The following is a 17120-nucleotide window of genomic DNA, read 5'->3' on the forward strand; positions in this document are numbered from 1 at the left end:
GTCTGGATTTAAAGGGTCAAATGATGGGCTGAAGACCCTGGCGGGGATAGACAATTTGGTGAACACTTTGCTATCCTGGAAGGGGTTTGTGTATGTGACTTAGCTGAAGGGCTGCGCCAGACCAACCTAGCGAGATTGGCAATCTATAGAGGCCATTAGGAGTGGGGAAAAGATAGCAGTATCTCACTCAGCCAGTAGGAGATACTCAAGGGGTGAGTGCCACCCCATCACACACACACTTTCTTTGGGTGATTTTATCTCAAAGGATATTGAAGTAGCACATTACAGTAGCCCAGTTCTAATAATTTCACTCAGTAGAGGGCAATATTAACTAAGAAAAACAAGCTGTAAGTATTTGATGAATAGCTATGAATGTCCAAGTAAAATGTTTGAAAAATTACTTCTTTGCGAACTGTGACTTTTAATTTGGCAGTGAGCCTTTGTAACATAAAACAGACTGGGCAGTGAGCGGGCTTTATTTTTTTTTTTTACTTTCTGGGCTCTCTGAGAATTAGATTAAGGATTCAATCCAGTTAACTTTGACACGAGTAACCTTAGTTACATGATTAGTTCTACTTATTTCAGTGCATAAAGTTACCCACATGCTTAAGCATTTGCAGAATCAGGCTCTATATGTGTTCAGTGATCTTAGCAAAATGAAGTGAGTTGTGCATATGCAAATCTAGGATAACTTGAACCGCATGCCTGGACAGCATGACATTAACATGCAGGCAGGGTTGTATTAGGATGGAGATGAGGTATCTTTCCTCTACACAAGATTTTTCTTCAAAGTTAGGATGTGGATAGATGCAAGATGACTTGCATTGGGTGAACCTTACAAGTTTCTAGTAAGCCGTATGGAAATTACTCTGATGTAGAAATTGGGCTGAAAATTCCATGGAAAAGACTTTGCTAGAAGCTAGCCAGTACTTTGTGTGTCAAGAAATACTGTACATGCTTCAGGAATAGCCTCTCAGAATGCAGAGAAGCAGGTAAATTATTTGTAGAGAACATTATTCAGTAAGATTATTTCATCTTCAAAAGTGCCTGAGTTTAAAGTGAACTGTGCATCTAGAATCTTTTGAACTGCACTTGCAGTCCTATCTCTGTGGATACCTGAAATACACTCCCTATATGCATACACAATCTGATGGCTCCAGGTGTCTCCTATAGAGATAGCTAACCAAACTCTGACAAACTAAACCCTTGTATTCTTTCTGTATTTCTTTCCTCTTCGTTACTTAGGAATGTGTGTGGATACACACATGCTCACACAGATATTAGATAATCTCTCCTTTCAAGTGAGAGAACAGAAAAGACTAGGTAAATCCTCCCCTAAGAGGAAGTCTGTCCTGAACTAACCTGAAACAGAAAACATGTACATACCACCTAGGTACCCTAGTCATGGACCAAAGTCAGTGAATGCTCATGGACCTGGAATCTCTCTCCCTAAGCTCCTGTCCTGAAAAACTAACTCCTGGAGGCCATTCTAGGTTAGTGGTTCTCACCCCTCCGTGTATCACTGACACCTACCTAAGACAGCAATCCCCCCTGAACGCTCACCCGTGCTTAAACTCTGCAATACTTACTCATGGTGGGAAGATGGGACAGGTTTTTCTTTTGCAGCAAGCATGTTGTAATGGAGTGTTTGAGGCTAGACAAAGTCTTATGTAAAGATCACAAGTGACACCATATCTGGTGTTGATTACAGATTGGGCCTTAACAACCCATTGGCAAAATCAACACTGGCCAAGGGTTGGGTGAGCCTCTCTGCAATTTTCTGCAAAGAACTAATGCTTCACGAAAGAGCTAACAAGCAAGGTTTCCTGCACACATCAGAAAAAAGTTGGGAGAGTTCCTCCAGTAGAGGAATATTGCCATGTGGTATGAGAGCTGACAAATGTCTACAGACTGGAAGAAGCTCTCAGTGCATTTACATAACTCATTCATCGAGGAGTGGCTGCAGGGTTTTTAAGCCCCCAGTGACTCTATACGAACCCAAATAGCTAAATTAACATATGGAGGCAAGCGATTCTGGGCTCCTCCTTAGGCGTCTCTGCATTAGGAAAGGTTTACCCTGCTGTGCTCATCCGCACTCCTGCCATCTATAAACCACAGGACAGAACTAGATTTTTTTTCAAACATACGCTGGTGCACAGCAGGGCAGCCCTTTTAAAAATTAGATTTGTTCCACTAAAATTACCATCTTTACTCTATGTCCCATCTAAGCCTGTGATTCATTGCTCCCTATAACTGCTTCTGCTCCCATCCATGGAGGGTGATCCACTATTATCAGATACACCATTAGGGAGCTCCCTACTTGTGCTGCTACAAATGCAACTATTTTGGTAGGTGAACAAATCCTTTCAGAAAGCAGCCCAGGCCTGCTGCTCTCTCCTGCTGAGCTGAACTCTGCTGTAACCACACTGTTTTGCCTTGTTCAGAATTCTGGGCTGCCTCTCACAATTCAGGCAAAAGGTGCAGCTGCAAAGGCACCTTTGAATTTTTGGTAGAGGTTTGTGTGTGGTGGCAGGGTTGTTTAAATGGTTAAAAACAGCATTTGTATTTCTGATATAAAACAGGGAACAGACAGCAGCTTAGATTAGACCCCTCCTGTCAGGGTAGGTGCCAGCTCATTGCCTACCTGGGGCTTGCAGATTGCCAGCATGTACTTACACAGGAAGCTTTGAGGAAGATAAAGGAGCAAATAGCCCAAGGTGGGTTCATACCTTTCTTTGAGCATTGCCTGTTAGGTTTATTTACCAGCAGGGAAGTATTTGTCTACCTCCCCTTTCACACTGTTTATTCTTACTGTGCCTGTTGCCGCCCTTGGTACTTTAATGTATTTGCTTTTCCTTGTGTAAAGAAATTCCACCTTAAGGCCTTCAGTGCTTAACGTTTCCTTCGCTGCTCCCTTCCCAGTTGTGAGTGCGAGCCACGGCGCAATTTCAGTGCCTGAACTCCAGTCAGGTGCCTTTTTTTCAACATGGCACCACTGCGTGGCATGCAACCCCACTTAGCGGCAGGTACCTAAACTCACTTGCTGCCTAACTTTTCACTGTAAAATTTCACAGGCACCAAATTTTAGACTCCAGAGCATGCGACTACTTCCTCTAGGCATCCAGATGCCTCTCTTTCACCCCCAACTCACTGAGATTCATGAACCAGGGGCAGGCAGCTAGGTGTTCAGCTCCCTACATTGTGTGTGGGACCCAAACCAACACCTCTGAGCATGCTGACCATATCAGGTACCATTCAGAGGTGCCCACCTTGTAACTTTTAGCCTAGCGGTTAGAGCAACTGCCTGGGGATGTGGGAGATCCACATTCAATTCCTCCTCTCTGCTAGGAGAAAAAGAATTCAAACTGGGCTCTCTCACTTCTCAGAAAAGTGCACTAATCACTGAGCTATGAGATATTTGAATGGGGTGGGGTGGGGGGGATCCTTTAGTGGAGGCTGTTTTAGTGTGGATAAATAATGAAAGCACAGCCAAATGACTTTTCCATTGAAATACTTTTAGTGAAACTTGAGGGCACACAAAAACTTGTAGGATCAGTCCTTTATGCTGTAAAGCTGGGCTTAGCTGAGCCACAAATCTAGGCCACCTAGCTATTTTATAGCTCTGCTAAATAACAAGTAATGATCAAAAACTTCTCCTCCCATCCCCAAGCAACAATACAGACCGGCCTCCCATTTCAAACATTAGTTCGAACTTGTGACCAATCTTTACTCATTTATGAGAAACTGTCCTACCGCTGTCGTTTGCTGTGCAGCAGCCATTGAGCATAAGGGATGCAAAGAAGAGACAATAAAGCCTGAAAATATTTTTTCCCCTGCATCATACATGGTTTAACAGGAGTTAATGTCCATGCCTCCTGATTTTTGCTGTATTTTTTTTTAATGGCCATCCCCTTAATCCACTCCATTTACTAGCTGATAGAAGTGTTGTGAAGCAATTTAAAGAAACTTCAGGTCCATTCCAACTTTCCATGACACATGGCTCACCAGCTCCTCATGGTGACAAAACACAGTAAGAATCTGCTTGTGAATCTTGTTGTCAGCTGTAAAGGAGAAACTACCCAATAAACAGAAATGATGTTGCTTTTGGACCGCTTAGCAAAAGGTGGCAACAGCAACTTCTCCCCTCTCCATGCTGTAATCTCATTATGTTGATGAAAAGAGCTAGATAAGAGTAAGGCATTATTACTGGATAATACGATGTAGGAACACCCTCCCTCCCCTGGCCCCCCAACCCAATCATTTTGAAAATGTAACCCATCAAACAACAAACCCAATTCTACAAAACAGAAAACACTTGCTTTTTTTAATTGGTATCTTTTTTTATTCTTGGTACTGGATTCTCCAAGTGATGTATTTGACTGGGAGGAGGGAGTCGGAGGTGGACTGATTTCTTTCCCCTCTCCTATCATATACTGTAATGATCAAAGATGGAAAAGCATTCTCTCTGGGGGGGGGGGGGGGGGGAGAGACCTAATGCTGATATCACACCACAGACAGAAATATTTCTGTGTATTAACTGAACAGCTAATCTGGAATGGATATTAGAAGTAGTGTCTGCACAACAGTGCTGCAGGGCAAATGTGTGTCCATGTGTTCGTTAGTTACTTCTTGGTAGCAGCAGGGGCAACAAATAGGGAATGGGGAGAAAAACAAGCAAATTATAGTACCTTAGAGTGACCACCCCACTGTCCTGCCTCTGACCCACTATGGCAGGCTGTCCAAGCAGTACAGAATGTTGTTGTTCAGCTAGGCAATACACTTAGCATGAAGTGACTCAACCACCCTATTTTGTCAGACAATTCCAGGGATTTCAGATACAGGTCAGTGGAACTGACTTTTTCCATGTATTCAAGAAGATAAAGAGAAAGCAGAGAGCCAGAGGCAAACCCTCCAGTCTGTCAGTACTGGAAAGTCTAACAAGGATCATAACGTAATGATCTTTAACTCCTCCTCCTCCCAATCCCATAATCACTTCTGTTTATTTGACTGGGCATTTTGGAAGAATTCATTGGGCCAGATGCTCATTTGGTATGAATCAGGGTTGTGCAGTTGAAATCAGTGGAGCTATGCTGTTTTACATAGGCTAAGGATCTGGCCCACTGCCTCCAGTGAGGTTGTTGGTTACATATTCATACTACTTAATTTTACACTGACATCTCACTCTTCCATCAACATCCTCTTCTTCTGACAATAGGCCCTACTTTCTTGGATCCCAGATGTAATCCAGTGCTGCAGCAAAAGCTTTTCTATTTTGAATTAGCCATTTATATTTGGTATGATAGACAAGTATGCGAAGGACTAACAGCTTGATTGTTCAGAAAAGCTGCAGCTTCCATTGATATCAGCACCTCTGAAAAAAAATCAGTCACTACATGCCTCCTTTCCCCCATACTGCTTTTTATTATGTATGAAAGGGTCAAAGGCTTTTTTCTTTCTCATTTTTTTCCCCATTAGAAATATCAGGAATGTAAAGACTGTTTTTTGGGGATTTTGCAAGAGAAGTTGTTGGCAGTCTCATATGTATTCTGAGTTGTCTTAAAACTTGACTGGAGGGGTAGAGGTGTGGAATCAAAGGCTTCCCGCCCCCGCTTTTTGTAGGGTATTTGTACTAAGTATGTGTTGTTGAAAATAACCTTTATTCACTGTTTAAAACACCTTCCACCTCAATCAGGTTTCACTTTCTTAGTTCTTGTTTTGTCACTCTTCTACTAGTTCTCAAGTGGTTCAATCATCCAGGATAAAAAAAAAAATGTGTATTTCCAATAAAAAAAAGGAAAGAAAAGAAAAATTCAGGCCTTTGTTAGACATCCTTAAAGCAGCAAGAGAGCAAAAATCACTTTTCTTCTTCTTACCTTTTGAGGCACCTTTAAATGTTCCTCACCTTTACTTTTGATTTTGCACTCTCAGATCACAAGATATAGATATCCCAAAACCAAATTTTAGCAGTCTAGCTGCACAACTCTGCCCAAAATCCTATAATTTGGAACCACAATTAAAGGCAGGGACAAATCAGAGAGGGCCTAATTTTAAAAGGACACGTATGTATGATGGACATCACTGAACCAGATTAGATTTAGACTAGCAATGTCCATAGAAAATTAAAAATGACATTGCTTACTGCAGAGGTGAGAGGAATCTTCAGCAACCTAGTGTGAGATAGCCAGAAAAGTGCTTGAAGTAATAAAACTGCCTTTAAGAAGTTTCTGCTGAATGCAAAAAGTGATGTTACCAGTACTTAAGTCAGAAGGCTAGTGGGTTGTAGAGCACTAAGGCTTTTCCGCTGGGGTAGTGCAGGGTGTAGCCATGCTGGAGGGGTTACATTCTTTCTGTGGAGAAATTCTCTACTATATCTCCCTCAGGCACTGGGGGTGGAGACTAGAGGACTGGAAAGGTAGCTGTTGGAAGGAGGGACAATTACATTTATTTGAGTGCAAGTCTGGCAATGAGAGATTTCCATTCTGCCCTCTTCCGTGTGATATAAGGAGGAGTGAGGAGCTGCAGTACTGGCTCCTGCTGTCCCCTAAAGTATCCCTGACACAGAGCCTCTGTGTTACAGATCACATACATTCCGCAGTCATAGCTGTTCTGCTGGGCAGGGGCCTTCTCCTCTATGAAGGCCATTTTGCCGCCTCTTTTTCCCAGAAATGCCTCCAGTTTCCCTGCCACCAGCTTGGCGTGGGCAGAATTGCTCTTACTGTGGGAGTCATAATGGGCAAAGCAGTTTTTGTCCCGGAAGTAAACCAAAAGGCTCCAATGGGTGCCCCCAGCAGCCTGGTTGGAGTTATCATTGATGGCCAGGAACACAACCTCCTTGTGCGGGAGGCCCAGCGGCTTCAGGAACATGGCTACTTCCTCCTGGCTGGTGGCACACTTGATGAACTGAGCCACTTCAGGGCTGACAAAGCATACTTGTTCGGAAAAGTCTTGGAACTGGTCACTAGCAAAGTACTCAAAAGCAAACCCAATGATGCGGTCATTAAGCCAGCTGGGGGGATCCAGCAAGGAAACATCCGACTGCCTCAGCAAACTGTCCACATAACTCAGAACAACAGGGTCCATTCTGCACAGGCATGGGCCACAGCAGTCCAAGAAAGGTCAAAAGCTAAGATAAACCAAAGGGGATAAGATAAGTTACTATCCAAATAGACTGCACCTTTTATACTGTGAAGGAGCAACTATATCTGACATTGAGTCATGTGAAAACTAAGGGATTTTCCCTACCTGTGACTAAGGAATGAGGGTTAAATAATCTATCACATTTCAAGAAATGTAAAAAGGGAGAGAAGAGTGGTTTGCAAGTACATTCCCCCTACCCAGTGATGTGTGGTGGAGGCTGCGTGAGGCCTCCTGGATCCCGAGGCTAATGCTAGAAACTGCTTGCTGTGTTCCCAATAATACATTGGCGAGGAAGGATGGTTCAGTGGTCGGAATGCTAGTCTGGGCTGTGGGAGATGTGGGTTCAGTTCTTGCTTTGCCACAAGCACCCTGTGTAATCTTGGGCAAATCACTTTGTCTCTCTTTGCCTGACCTGTAAAATGGGTATAAACAGTAATTCTCTACCTCCCAGGGCTGTTGTGAGAATACACACATTCAAGATGATGAGGTGATTGGACACTATGGTGATGGGGCCAGCTAGGTACCTAAGATAGACAGATGGATGCATGGCTCGTGATGTCAGAAGAACTACTACGCAAAACTGCTTGTCTTCCAGCTTGATGGAAAGGCAGCTGCCTGTAATGGGAGGAATACACTAAAGAAAAACAAGATTATTAACATGATAAAACTCCCCCATATTCAAGCACTCCTTAGAACCCAATTTAGCAACTGTGTTACTTCTTTGACTGTCTAAATCTATATTAAGTATGTGTTAATTCAAGAAGTGCATTAACCCCAACTGAAATCCTTACTTGACACACTTGTGCTCAAAGAGAAAGGATTTAGTAGTTCTACTGTTTACTGGTCTCCTAACTAATCATAAGGAAGAGGGGTTGTAAAAAATAATTAAGGATGGTTGCTCTAAAGAGTGGCCTACCTCAACAGTTAACTCATGTTGAAATTCTTTTCTGGACAGTTCTAGGTATCTATTTGCCCCGCCTCTAACTGACCCTTGCTTTAGCAGGCAAATAAAAACAACTGAATAACCCAATGCTACCCGAAATACCTGACCTAAAGAGAGATTCAGGTACCAAATGAAGATTTTATTTTAAAAAGGAGTTTATAGAAATTTCTGGAATTCAACAGCTGTTTGGAGATTTAAATTTTCCTCTGTAATGTTGGAAACCTAAACACAAAAGCATTGTGTACATGTATGTATTCTCATCATGGGGTGAATCACAACTTAGCAGGTAGTTATGACCCACCCCTCCCTTCCCTTATTACAAAATAGGAAGGAGATTTTGGGTTAGTCCTGCTATAGAAAAAGACTGAGAACCTCTGGGTTAGAGCATAAGAATGGGGGTGTGAAACTGACTAACAAAGGTAAAATTGACTAATCTAATGTCCAAGTGAAATGCACATTAATGAGACAGCATGAATAATAAAAATGAAATCAGACTTTTAAAATCAGATTTTTAAAACTCTGTATTTTTAAAAATATATTTTTTAAAAAGTATCAAAACACAAGGAAGGTAAAGAGCTATTTAATAGTAAACAATAAGCACAGTCTGCACTTTCAAGCCCAGGTTAGGATTTGTCCAATGGAAGATTCCCTCTGCTGAGGGAAATTGTTTAGTAGTGTGAGGCTGACAGTGACTTCTATGCCTCTCCATTTCCTCCCCTTGCCCAAATATCTCCATGTCTGGTGACCCTCAACTGCTAAAACATGCTGGAATCCACAGGCTGCTCTACTTTTAATGCTGGGTACCTGGCTGACAGATTTATGGCCCTAGAATCAGGGAATTGTAAAGGTGGCTTTAAATAACTCTCCCCCGCCACCACTCCTGAGCCATGCCACATGCAGCACATAAGCAAGCCAGGATCTGGCCCTATACTTCCAAAGTGCTGTGCAAAAATTAAAGTGTGTCACTTTAGTATGATTCATTGTAACCAAGGCAACACCTATCCATTATGATAGAAAACAGCTCCAGCATGGTTTGTTTACACATTAGGAAGGAGTGGATTTGGGCTCTTCCTCATGGCAACAAAAAAAGTCTTTCCTAGGCTAGATATATGTAAATAAAGATAAGCCTAAAATTAACCTATCAAATCTTGGCATGGTCCCTTTAACATGTGACTTTGCCAAAGAAAGCCTGTTAAACAGAACAACAATGACATGCATGTTAAATGTGTAATATACTGGAAGGAAGATCCAAGGTAACCTGCATGAAACAGGTTGGATGTGTAATACACAGGAAGGAAGGCCCAAGGTGAAATATCTTAACTTTTAAAAGCCCATTATTATTTCTACTGAGTCAGACACAATGGTATCTGGGACCATTTCACATGTTAGTCTGGACTCAGATCCATTATTTCCAAATGTAAGGAGCAAGTACGATGGAACAAACTGGAGTTTAGGACAGTAGAGAAAACATGGAGAATGCATTAAGTCTCCAAGACTCCCAAACTCTCACTTAACTGAAATTCTGGATAAACAGGTATATACCTCGCAATATAGTCTAAAAGTGGGCAGTCTTTGGCCAGTCTGCTAACGAGAAACTTCTCAGATGTGTGCTTCATCTTTTCCCAGAGACATGCAGATCAAAACAGCAAACTTGCCAATCAAGCCTTGCAAGAATTAATGGTTGCATGATGAAGCTTGCATTCTGAACTTTGTTCTTTTTCCTCCCTGTAGCAAAGAAACTTGGCTTTCCATTTTTAAAGTAAATAATTTGGTGGCTTCCCACAAGCACTCTCTCTTCCTGATTATAATGAACACCACTTAATTGTTACTAGCTACTACTTTTAATTTTATTGCCATCTGGTATTTGTGAAACTGCTTGTAAGATCTGCATGATGACTCACCACATGTATTGCAGAGCTTAAAGGAGAACACTTCACAGACTCACATTCATTCCAGAGCCACTCATCATAAGTGGTACATACTGCACCACAAATAGAGCCAGTTTGGAAAGTGCAGCTTTTTCTCTCTGAAACAGAACCTTCCAATTAGAACTAAAGATGAACTCTGTGTGAAGTTTGGATTTGGATCCAAACTTTTTTTTCCCCCTCTTTTACACAGATTAGGGGTGTTTCAAGTCCAAGTCACAAAATTCCAATCAGAACTTCCCACATTTCTTACGAGGAGTCTTTTTCAGCTCTCAGTTACAGATCTGACCTACTCTTTGTAGAGAATCTCCAGCACACCTCATACAAATCCCTAATAATTTAGAAGAAATACCAGTTGGCTACAATGAGGACTACAGCAGTAATCAAGATTATAAACAAGAGTAATGCTCTTTGTTTTTTTGTCAAGTAGCTGGCTGAACTTGTGAAAGCAACATATATTTCTCTGCCTCCCTGCTGGGTAAAGCATCTGGGTATTGGTTTGGAAAGAAACGCACACGGGCATGCCTTCTTTCTGAGTGGAAGTTGTAGATCCAGTGTATTTAGGGACAGAGGAAAGTAATTTAAATAGAAATTTGACTTTTACATTAGTATTTGGGTTTATTCTATCAAGTCCCACTTCTGAAGTTGTCCAGATGGTTCAGTAATTTAAATGGTTACTGTGGTACTTTGCATTAAGATGACTGAATTACCACATTCATACGCTATGTTCTTTTTTTCTGTCACATCTCAGTTATTGCAATCTTAAGTGCTACTAATAACAAGTAAAAAAATTAAGACAGAAGTGTGATTCTTAAGTTGGTGGTGTCCCTTTGAACCCAAAATTTAGGGTGGTGGTGGTGGTGATGTTTTACTAAAATTTTGCAAAACCTGAATTATTTTCATAAAAGACTTTTTAAAGTTGTGAACGCAAACTGTGCCACACTGTGCTAGTGCATGAGAACCAGGAAGTGAAACTGACTAGAAACTGACACAGAAAAAGTGAAAGTCTATTTTTATCATCTAACTTGAGCAAAAAAGAACAAACTGTGAAGAGTGAATCAGATTTTGTTACACTTCTGTTTTAATAATATGTTAAGAACACATGGATAGAATATTTTAAAATATGTTGTTTATTATACCCCTTTAGCAAATCTACAAAATATGGAGAAATCTCCCTCCACTGGCTTTTTGGGCTATTATCCAAATATTAGATATAGAAACATTGAGACATTAAATGATTTGCCCAAGGTCGTATAGGAAGTCTTTGGCAGAGATGGGAATATAATCTCACCTCTCAGACCCATGATTTAACCACACTACCATCCTTATAACCAATGTAGTTTTTGATAGCATATCAGTGCTTTTTCATAGATTCCAGGCCCAGAAGAGCCCATTGAGGGTTATCTACACTTCAATACAAAACTTATGGCACTGAGTCTCAGAGCTGAGGTCAACTGATTGGAGCTTATAGGGCTCAGGCTGTGGGGCTAAAATAGCAGTGTAGAGACTGGGGTCTGGACTGGAGCCTGGGCTCTAATACCCACTCTCCTCATGGTATTTAAGAGGCCAGGCTCCAGCCCATGTCTGAATATCTACATTGCCATTTTTAACCCTGCTGCCTAAGTCCCATAAGGGCCAGCTATAGCTGTGCCTCGGGTCTTTTTATTGCAGGTTAGATGTACCCTGTGATCATCCAGTCTGACCTCCTGGCACAGGCCAGAAGACTTCCCCAAAATAATTCCTAGATCAGATTTTTTAGAAAAACATCCAATCTTGATTTAAAATGGAGATTCCATCACATTGTTCAAATGGTTAATTTTTCTGTTAAAATTTTACCTTATTTCCCATCTTAATTTGTCTAGCTTCATCTTTCAGCTATTGGATTGTGTTATACCTTTCTCTGCTAGACTGAGGAGCTAATTATTAACATTTGTTCACCATAAGTACTTATAGTCTATAATCAAGTCACCCCTCAACCTATCACTACAAGGCATGTGATTAGAGGATTAGAAAACATTCTCGTGGCTCTTCTCTGAACTCTCTCCAATCTGTCAACATCTTTCTTGAACTGTAGGAACCAGAACTGGACACAGTATTCCATCAGCAGTCACACCAGTGCTTTACAAAGGTAAAGTAACCTCTCTACTCCTACTAAACATTTCCTTGTTTATGCATCCAAGGATTGCATTCTCTCTTTTGGCCACAACATCACATTGGGATCTCATGATCAACTGATTATCCACCATGACCCCCAAATCCTTTTCAGAGTCACCGCTTCCCTGGATGGAGTCCCCCAGCCTGTAAGTATGGCCTACCATCTTTGTTCCTTGATGTATACCTTTACATTTAGCCATATTAAAATGCATATTGTGTGCCTGTGTCCAGCTTAGCAGGCAATCCAGATCTCTCTGTGTCAGTGACCTGTCTTCATTAATCATCAGTCCCTCAGTTTCTGTGTTATCTGCAAACTTTCAGTGATTGTTTTCTTCCAGGTCATTAATATTAAATAGCATAGGGCCAAGAACCAGTCCCTGCAGGATTTCACTGGAGGAACACATCCATTCGATGATGATTCCTCATTTACAATTACAATATGATAAAATGGATTTAAAAATAGTTAACTGATGTAACGGTAATGTGTCATGTTCATTTGATATCTTTCTGATTTTTTAAAATCAAAATGCCATGCAGTACCAAATCAAAGTCTCATTTTAATGGTATTGAAATCTGACGGGATATTGATTTCTACTTTGTCATTGACTGTCCTGGACTACTAGCATGACTACCACCAAATTGTTGTTTGCAGGACATTGTTAATTTAATCTATATCTTCATATATGTCAGAGCTGCCTAATATGTTCTATTACTTAATTCCAGCACAATAAAACATCCTTCCAAAGTTATGAAAATTTACCAGCCCAGGCACGAGGTTTACTCGTCCACCACTTATAATAAGTATGATTATTATTTACAAAAAACTAATGCTATTTGAATAACTTGTCTATTAAAGGTTATGCATTGTAGGGTAAGTCAAATGTCGCAGGGCTTCAGTTAGGTTCTAGATGGTAAAAGTTGAGGAAAATTTTCACAGTTCTCAAATGCCTACATACAGAAACGACCGCATCCACAGACAATGCCAAAGCTTTCCAGTTTGTTCCCAAAGCTCAGAGACCAGCCCGCTCCAGCTGCAAAATGGAATAGCATTTTTGGTATTTACATATTAATAAAGCAAGCCTTAGAATTCTACTTTGCTTCAAAATCCTATATGGCAATAAAAAGCCTTTGAACTTAAATAAAATTTACACAGGCCAGGACTGCAGCCATGGGCTTATATTTTACTCAAGGGTGGGGGCAGGGAGAAAGATGTGAGATCATCACAATACAGCAATCTGATCTAGTGGAGATGAAGTTTGGTGAACAGAAGAGGAAAAATCACCTCAGATAAAATCAGAATCTGGAACTTAAGTAGAAAATCAGAAAGCAAAGTGGATCACTATTCACTTATTTTTCAAGAAGCATTTATTCAACAGAATATTGAAAAGGCTTAAAGAAAGAACACACTTAAATCAAAGTGTGCATCTTCCTCCTGAAAAAGAATATGATTCTGTATGGTGGAATTTAGTCATAAAAATTGCTTTGGGCACTATGTTGCTTGATCTTTTAAAAAGAGTATCCACTGTAACTGATACGATAACATAGCTATCAGGTGACATGGCTGATCCCAGTGTTTTTAGTTGGTATAATCTGAGCATTTACAAACACAGTTATATAATATTAGACAATAAGAGACTGTCATAGGATTGCTGTACCTCTCTGGGTGAGTATGCTGCTATGCCCCAGTTCCCCTTCTTTTGAAGAATCAAATCGCACACAATTTGTGTTTTAAATAGGTCTCCCCTTCTGAGGTCTGAAGGCCATTCAGCTCTTCACCCTTGTGTGTGGGCTCCCCAAATCATTTCTGGCCCTCTTCCCAGGACTTCATAGATAAACTCATATCACAGCTTTGCTATGCCTCCCTAACAAGGCTTCACAATAATCTTGCTTCTGCCCCAACTCCCTCTATATCAGGAGCTCTATTGATCCAGCCCTCCTCCTGTGAGGTGGCAGATTCCTGTTCATTTCTCCTTGTCAGGCAGAGGAGGTGCTGAAGCCTGGGGTCTACTACATGCACCCCAGGTGAGTGCTCTAAGTTTAACCACTGTGCTAAAGATGATAAAACTGCTGCTCCTCCTCTCCCACCCAGCTGTTTTGTGGAGTTAAGTATTGGGCTGCCTAAACGACTCGTGCTGCCTGATCACCAGGACAAGGCAGGTGTGGTCACAAGCTGCCTATATCCCCCTGGTTGGTGGACACTAGCAGATAGATGCCAAATCCTAAGAAAGTGGGGGCTCATCACACTCCCCTCGCCCCACATCTCCTATGAGCTAACGTGGGCAGTGCCTCCTTTGAACTGAAAGAACCCAAAGCTGTAGACTGCGGGCGGGGCATGCTGCAAGGCCCATGGGGAAGGCTCAGGCAGGGCATACAGGCACGGTGACCAGAGAGCAACTGTGAAAAATGGGACAGGGTGTGGGGGGTAACAGGCGCCTATATAAGAAAAAGTCCCGCCAAAATGGGACTGTCCCTTTAAAAACGGGACATCTGGGCACCCTCCGTACAGGGGTGTGGCAGGGCTGGCTAGTTTACGGGGTAACAGAGACGGGGGTGCTTCTCACGTGAGACACGCGCGGTTTGTCCAAGGCAGGCAGCTCTCCCCGCGGGGTGCAGCAGGCAGCGGCCCGAACAAGCGCTTCCCCACGAGGCAGCCCGGGGAACCCACCCCTCGGCTCAGACACTGCGGTGACGACCTGAGGGGGTAACGGGGGCTCCAGCGGGGCGGGCTTTGCCCACTGAAGACAATTTGTGGGTCTCGAACCGCCCGGGAGGAGCCAGAGCGGCCCCGACCCACGCCAGGGAGGGGCCCTTCCCACACCGCCGCACCTCACCTGCCACCTCATAGCCCGGGCATCAGTTAACCGCAGTACTCCCGAACCAGCAGGCCCCTGTCGGTTCGGTTGCTAATGACAGCCGTAAAGGTAGGAAAATACTGTCGTAAACCGGCATCGCGCTGTACAACGCCCGCGGCGTGGACAAGTGAGGGGGGGGGTGTCAAACTGGCCCCGCCCCTAATGGAGGCTAATTAGCATAGGGCTCAAAAGGAGGCCGCGAAAGCGACGCAGAAATCTATTGCGCAGGCGCAGAAGGAGAGCGCGGACGCCGCAGATGGCTAGAGAGGACCGCAGCTGGAGAGCGGGACCTGAGGATAGTAGGGGGTGTGTTCTCTCGAGGCTCTGGGGGAGGGGCGGATGCAGTGGCCTCAGGGGAGTGGTGGGGGCGTGTCTGAGTAGCGTGGCCGCGCGGGTCCGCGCATCTGTTGGGCACGCGCGCCGGTGTGTGTCGCGCGCGGGCTAGTTGGGCAGCGCGAGACGCGCAGTATCTGTGCGAGTCAGGGCGGGCGGGAGCTGGTGCCGGAGGAGCCTGGAGAGCGACCTCCCTGCCAGTGATTCCGAGCGAGCGGCTGCGGCAGCTGGGAGTGAGCTGAGGGATGCGCCGCGTCCCCAACACTCAGGTGAGAGAGCGGCTGCCGCTGAGGGAACCTGAGAGACCGGCCCCCCATGCCGCGCGGGGCGCGCCCCGCCACTCCCCCCCCCCTCGCTGGGGCCCGCCCAGCTTTCTCTTCCCTGCGTCCCGGGAGGGGACGGAGAGCCCCGCCCCCCCACGTCCCTGCATAGCCCGCGTGGGGGGGACACAGCCCCGTCCTTGCACCCCCCCGGGTATGGGGGGGACACAGCCCCGCCACGGCCCCCCCGTCCTTGCACCCCCCCGGGTATGGGGGGGACACAGCCCCGCCACGGCCCCCCCGTCCTTGCACCCCCCCGGGTATGGGTGGGGGACACAGCCCCGCCACGGTCCCCCGGTCCCTGCATCCTCCGGGTGTGTGTGGAGGGGGACGGCCCCATCCGTAGATCCCGCCGGGTGTGGGAGAACAGCTCCGCTACCACCTCCCCGTCCCCCCAGGTGTGTTCGCGTTTGGGGGGGATAAACCCTGACACTGGTGGTCCTTCCGTCCCGTCCCTGCATCCCCCCAATGGGAGCGGGGAACCTGACCTGCCACTCTGCCCCCTCTCTTTCTCCCTTAGGCGGGTTTTTCAGCTTCTGTGTTCTTCCTCTCTTCAATCCTTTTTTATAATATCGACCATTGCCACCCCAATAAGTGTAGTGTCTTTAGCTGTACCCTTGATGCTGCTGGGTCTCTTGCACGCATGCCTTGTGGCTCCCCCAGGCAGAGAAGACAAGTCTTTATTGGGGTGGAGTGAATAAGATGGTGCATTTCAGATGGGTTGGGTTATGCCCCATATGTTTTCTTTGCTCCCTTCTCCCCCACCCCGTGGTCCTGTGCTGGTGCAATTGCAGCTTTTATTAGGGGAGGGGTATGCTGAGGCCCAGGGCCTCTGATGGGGAAGGGAGTGTAAGATGTGTGGAAATAGTGAACTGTGTGCAGAGGCCACGATTTTCGAACTTGAGTGTCTAAAGTTAGACACCTACATCAATATTTAGCTAAATAAATACCTTAGAAATAGGTACCTAAATACATGTACTGATTTTCAGAGGTCCTGAGTACCCACATCTGCTAACTGCAAAGCTTTTCCATTGAAGACAAGGAGATTTGCGGGTGATCAGCATTGGTAAAACATCTGCTGTTTGTATAGGTGCGAAGTTATGTGTTGTCTTGAGTGTCTGTAGACATGGTTTTGTGAGCACTAAACGGCAATGCTGTATTTCAGCTGTGCAATGAAACAGGTTTTGCTTTACATTAAGAAAAATTTCATGCATCTTTTCATTTGGTTATTGTTACAAAAGGTAGTATGACCTTGTAAAGCAAAACACTTAACGTAGTGGCCCTATCTGCTCTATAAAATCCACCATATTAGGTACCTGGTTACAACATTTTGATTTTCCAACATGGTTAATACAGGCTTTGGGCTTGCAAGCTAACTAAGACTGACTGTGTTCCCAAATTGTGCTACACCTTTGGACAAATCATACCTCTGTAAGAGGATGATAATGATGCTGCT

The 17120-nt window shown here is 44.0% G+C and overlaps 2 protein-coding genes across 8 annotated transcripts in view; one reads left to right on the forward strand and one right to left on the reverse strand.

The window, feature by feature from the left end:
* The window catches only part of MYO9A (myosin IXA), a 566016-nt gene that overhangs the window by 104295 nt on the left and 444601 nt on the right, over positions 1-17120 (forward strand). For 4 of the 6 annotated variants that reach the window (XM_050968017.1, XM_050968020.1, XM_050968019.1 and 1 more), the window contains exon 1: positions 15405-15613. The gene's annotated coding sequence lies outside the window, so the exon portion shown is untranslated. Of the gene's footprint in view, positions 1-15234; positions 15318-15404; positions 15614-17120 lie in introns of those variants that run through there. The other 2 variants (XM_050968015.1, XM_050968016.1) reach the window with 2 other exon arrangements.
* SENP8 (SUMO peptidase family member, NEDD8 specific) lies at positions 5637-15065 on the reverse strand. Of its 2 annotated transcripts, XM_050968478.1 has the most exons (3): positions 14991-15059; positions 7662-7771; positions 5637-7123 (listed from the first exon to the last, which is right to left on the reverse strand). In XM_050968478.1, exon 3 carries the CDS (start codon positions 7078-7080, stop codon positions 6442-6444), a length of 639 nt encoding a protein of 212 aa, XP_050824435.1. In that variant the 5' UTR covers positions 7081-7123; positions 7662-7771; positions 14991-15059; the 3' UTR covers positions 5637-6441. The 2 variants fall into 2 exon arrangements, with proteins under 2 accessions (XP_050824435.1, XP_050824434.1); XM_050968477.1 differs by lacking the exon at positions 7662-7771 and having other exon boundaries at positions 14991-15065.

Source organism: Gopherus flavomarginatus, chromosome 9, assembly GCF_025201925.1.
Source record: "Gopherus flavomarginatus isolate rGopFla2 chromosome 9, rGopFla2.mat.asm, whole genome shotgun sequence".
Classification (NCBI taxonomy): Eukaryota; Metazoa; Chordata; order Testudines; family Testudinidae; genus Gopherus; species Gopherus flavomarginatus.

Coding starts and splice junctions, on each gene's coding strand:
- SENP8 (XM_050968477.1), bottom strand. CDS start 7,080: ATGGACCCTGTTGTTCTGAGTTATGTGGACAGTTTGCTGAGGCAGTCG.